General features: G+C 36.2%; 1 protein-coding gene across 2 annotated transcripts in view; it reads right to left on the reverse strand.

Moving 5' to 3' along the window:
- Positions 1 to 269: 269 nt before the first annotated feature.
- LOC130215894 (uncharacterized) overlaps positions 270 to 5242 on the reverse strand; it is a 43123-nt gene continuing 38150 nt past the window's right edge. For both annotated transcript variants that reach the window (XM_056447753.1, XM_056447754.1), the window contains 3 exons: positions 3367 to 3516; positions 3222 to 3247; positions 270 to 2732 (listed from right to left, as the gene is read on the reverse strand). In XM_056447753.1, the coding sequence (XP_056303728.1) occupies positions 2460 to 2732; positions 3222 to 3247; positions 3367 to 3516 (449 nt within the window). In that variant the 3' untranslated portion in view covers positions 270 to 2459. The remainder of the gene's footprint in view (positions 2733 to 3221; positions 3248 to 3366; positions 3517 to 5242) is intronic.

Consider the following 5242-nt stretch of genomic DNA (forward strand, 5'->3'; position numbering starts at 1 on the left):
ATATTACGATCAGAAAAAGGTTGAAAAAACTCCTCTCTCTGTTAAACAGAAATTGGGGAAAAAAATTAACAGGGGGGCTAATAATTCAGGGGGCTAATAAATCTGACTTCAACTGTATATATAGCAACTGTATGATATATATCATATATCATCTAAAAAGGTGTGCAGTTTTACATAATGTATGCTAAAAAAACAATATTGCACATTAATATTTATTTATATTTGGAGATTTACGTTATAGAGAATAAAGGAAAAAACTGCAATAACACTTTTCACTGTCAATGACCTTTTATTATCAGACTGTACATCTACCGTCCAGCAGAGGCCAATAGAGACACATTCATTTGTTGGTAACTAGCAAATGTAGAACTCTAAAACACATACAAATGAGTGTTGGGGCAAAGTTTGTAGTTCATCGAAAGTGTTTTCAATAATAAATGCTGCAGATATTTTCAAAAAATAAAACACAGGTTGGCCTAAAAAGACTTGAGGTAATAGACGCGACATTTTGAACTTTTAATGATTTAATATTACCTTATTTATTTTTTATGATTTTGGTAGTTTTAATCTTAAAGCGACCCAATTTGCCCTTATATGTCATCATTAAACAAACAAACAAAACAACAACACAATTTTCTCCATCATCACAATCATCACAGTTGTCAGGAATACTGTTAACAAAACAGTTTTTTTCTTCTCAAAGTTAAAGACAGTGACAAACTTGGCAGCTCCAGTAAATAATCTGCTTGCTTGTTACACTTTTTGAGCTACCATTAACAGTTACTGTGAAGTGTTAACAATCAGGATTCTTTCTCCTTTTCTGAGGTCAGATTTAGGCACTTTTCAAGCACATTGTTAAATGCTTTCCAGTGCTTTACAAGTGTGGTAAAAGTAAACAGTTGCCACAGTAATTGTTGGCCAAAGCGACTTACAAATGAGGACAAGGAAGCAATTTACACAACTATAAGAGCAGCAGTGAACAAGTGCTATAGACAAGTTTCAGGTGTGTAAAGTCTAAGAAGCTAAGCATTAGTAAAGTTTTATTTTTTTTTTTTTGAGAGAGAGAGAGAGAGAGAGTACAGTTAGTGGTATAGCCAGAGAGGCAGTTACAGATTAGTAAGGAAAATGGAGACTAAATAGTTGAGTTTTTAGTCGTGTCTTGAAGACAGCAAGTGACTCTGCTGTTCTGATGCAGTTCGGGAGTTCATTACACCAACTGAATGCGAGAGTTCGGGAAAGTGATTTCTTCCCTCTTAGGGATGGAACAACGAGGCGACGTTCATTCACAGAACGCAAGTTTCTGGAGGGTACATAAATCTGCAGAAGTGAGAGCAGATAAGAAGGAGCACAGCTAGAGGTCGCTTTGTAAGCAAACATCAGAGCTTTGAATTTGATGCGAGCAGCAACTGGCAGCCAGTGCAAACGGGTGAGTAGCGGAGTGACATGTGCTCTTTTTGGTTCATCAAAGACCACTCGTGCTGATGCGTTCTGAAGCAGCTGAAGAGGTTTGATAGAATTAGCTGGAAGCCCGGCTAGTAGAGAGTTGCAATAGTCCAGTTTGGAGAGAACAAGAGCTTGAACAATGAGTTGAGCTGCAAGTTCAGATAGGAAGGGTCGGACCTTTCTGATGTTATAGAGTGCGAATCTGCAAGATCGAGCAGTTCTAGAAATGTGGTCAGAGAAGTTTAGTTGGTCATCAATCGTTACTCCAAGGCTTTTTACCATTTTGGATGCAGTAATGGTTGCTCCATCCATCTGGATTGAAAAGTTATGGTGTAGAGTCAGGTTGGCAGAAACTTCAAGCATTTCCGCTCAAAGCCCTTTTAGGTTAATCTAAAACCTCGATTAAAAAGATTACATATCCAGCACCCGTACAAACAATATTAATACATTTAGTGTACATTTAGTAAACGGTTACATTTATAAAAGTTAATAACAAGTGTAGATACACAAAATGTGCAACGTAACAATTACATGATCTTTAAAAAAGTTTGTTCCCTGAGCTTTTTTTCTTTTGTCTGACCAAAGGCAGTTTGCTGGTTGTTCTACAGTAGCAGTTAAAGCAGCAATGTCAGTATGGAGTGACATTCATGGTCGCCATATTGAAGTGTTATTCCAAACCAAAGTGCTAACCATTTCCAAAGGCACTTCAGAACGAAAGATTGCAAAGGGTAAAACTGATAAGAACTTCAACTATCTAAAGGATCCACTCATGATCCTTTAGATAGTTGCATCTTCCATTTAGAAGGGCTCAACCCTATGGCCTAATTCTGTCGATATGATTAGCTGTTTGGCACTGATGTCCCGCCTTCATGTGCATGTGCTCAAGCAGCTCAAATTGTTCAGCCACAGATAAACAATGGCAGACAAAATAACCAACATCTCAAAGAACAGTATGTGCAGGCTTTGGTCATTTAATCTGCATTAATAGAAACTCGACATAAAAATGTTCTGTGCTACTAAAGTATTACACCCTTTTCTGGGTGGATAACTGGTGTGCCACGTATATACTCATCCTCCTGTCCTTCATCTATAAATAGCATAGGTTCTTGATTATTGGATGTTTGATTGGCAGTGTTACTCAGTTGAGGCTCTTTTTGATTAAGGAATGTTTGATTGGCAGAGATATTTAGTCGAAGCTCTTCTTGATTATGGCATGTCAGATTGGCAGGTTTACTCAGTAGAGAGTCTCTCAGTAGACAGTCCTTCGGATTAGGGTCTGACACACTATTCTATAAGAAAATAGAGATTAACAGGCTAGTTAGTTTGCTAATTTGGTTATACAAGCACAAAATGATTAGAAAGTGCAACTACTTTAAAAGATTTGTTGGCATATGCTCCCTCAATAAGGTTCCATTTTTACATGTATTATTTAGTTTATTTCAGAAGTTAATTTACTGTTTTGAAAGAATGTCCAACAATGATCTGCATCCATGAGGATAGATTGTTCTCAGAGGAGCAGTCATGACACCCAAATTTAACTAAATAATTATATGATTATATTAACTAAATGACCATAATAATTAATAATAATATACAAATATTTGAAGATATTAATATAATAAAAAAGCATTAATGCCACTTTCATAAATTCTCAAGTAAAAAGACTTAATTGCATTATTATTAAATACATTATGGTTTCAGAAACATACATATACTGTAGCACAAAAAACAGCTACGATTCTCTCAAACAGACAAATTCAATGAACATTGGATCTCACCTGATTTGGATTCTGCATTTCGGTGCCTGTCAAAACAATTAAACACAGTGACTTTAATTAGAACGATTTATATATTTTTACATTTTCTAAAAACTCTTTACTCAATGAATTTTTAGATCTTAAATCAGCTGTTTCTAATACTCACCATTCTCTTGTTTGCATTTTCTCTGATGTCTTCTTTGATTGCGTTTCTTTATGGTAAAGTAAATAGCTATAGCAGCAACCGTCAGCAGCACCAGCACACCGGCACATATTCCAATTACTGTACTTAAGGATAGGCCTAAAACAGAAGCAACTAGAGGAAGAGGGAAGGAAATAGGGAATATCAAAGATGTCAAAGCTAATCCATTGTACTGATCAGTGTTATAGATTTAGGGAAATTTTGGAAAGTTTTTGGCAATGTCATAAGTGTTATATTTTGTTAAAGGGTACCTAGGTCAGATTTAGTCACTGATATAAATCTTTTGTGTCTCCAGAATGTGTCTATAAAGTTTCAGCTCATAACACCCATCAGATTATTTATTAGGCCTTTCAACTAGCTGTTTTTGTTGCCTGTGCCTTTAATGCTAGTTCTCCTCACCCACTATTCCCATGTGCCTGTCAGAGTGTGCCTCAAACTCTGCCTCAGCTGTGTGAGATAAACAGCACAGTGACAGACATGAGGGAAGCAGATCTCACGCAACACTTGTGAGAAATACTGAGAACTTTCCCAATGATTATTTGATGTATCTGTTGTGGAGTTGCAACAATGAGTCACACACAATGTCGTTATAAAGTTCACACGCACACAAACTGGGATTGAAGCATCTTCTTTAATAGTTGTATTGACATGCGGCTGTGGTGATAAAGACGGTAAAATCACTGTAATTAATTACAAACATGCACTGTTTTAAAAACTTTTTAAACTTGTAAAACTCATTCTTGATCATATTTGATGATGATTGATGATCACAGAGAGCGGAACAGATTTTTTTAATCCCACTTGATTAACCCCACTTTGCGCATGTCCTGTCTTGCTGATTTGATTATATGCGTTACTACGGAGACATGTTAATACACGATTTTCAATCGATTCGGTGGGCGGGGAAACTGCACTCCTTCGTCATGTTGTGGTCGGCCTCAAAATGGGAGGGTTTTGGATCCTATTTTAACAAAATATTTGGATTTGGATGTTATTTTAACAAAGATTTTCTTACAAAAGGTGATTTTCATCATAGGTGCCCTTTAAGATTGATGCATCATTTGAAAACTAAATAAATAAGCTTTGCATTGATGTAAGGTTTATTAGTACAATGTGAGGCCCAAGATAAAACTATGAATCAAAATATCAAGGCATTTTTGGCTTTTGCCTGTGCAACATTAGACCAGTTTTGTAGGCCAGTGTCACAATCATTTGCTTAATAATAAAAAAACAATAAAAAGCCAGACATTTCAGTTTTTGTATGTTTGTTTTGTTGTTGTTGTTCTTCTCATTTTCATTTTAGAAATAAAAATAGCTAAAATTTCAGCACAACCACTGAACTTTAACTTACAAGTGTTGGCAAAATTTTCAGAAAATTTTCAGAATCTCCTCATGATGGCTTTAGTCTATGTTTTTTGGAGCATGATGATTTTGTAGACAAAGCCTACACACTTTTTTTGTACATTTTTTTGACATATCTAAAGGGCACCTATGATGAAAATCATCTTTTGTAAGCTGTTTGGACAGAACTGTGTGCATGTATAGTGTGTCCACAGTCATGCTGGGGTGATATAAAGACGTTGGCTGTTTCTCAATATACGTTCTTCAGCGATCTTGCGTCATGGTCTCGCGTAATCTCATCATCAACTGCAAAAGTTCAGTTCCAAAACTCAAGACCGCAAGAACAGAGGATGCGTGAAAGTTCCCAGATGTGTTCTTGATATCGAGGACGCACCCATGCTGACTTGAGCACAAAATGTGCTCGAGAAGTCCCAGAAGTCATTGCGGCTGAATAAAGGAGGTGGAAAAAGCAGCATATTTTATATATATTTATTATTAA

This window comes from Danio aesculapii, chromosome 22, assembly GCF_903798145.1.
Source record: "Danio aesculapii chromosome 22, fDanAes4.1, whole genome shotgun sequence".
Taxonomy (NCBI): domain Eukaryota; kingdom Metazoa; phylum Chordata; class Actinopteri; order Cypriniformes; family Danionidae; genus Danio; species Danio aesculapii.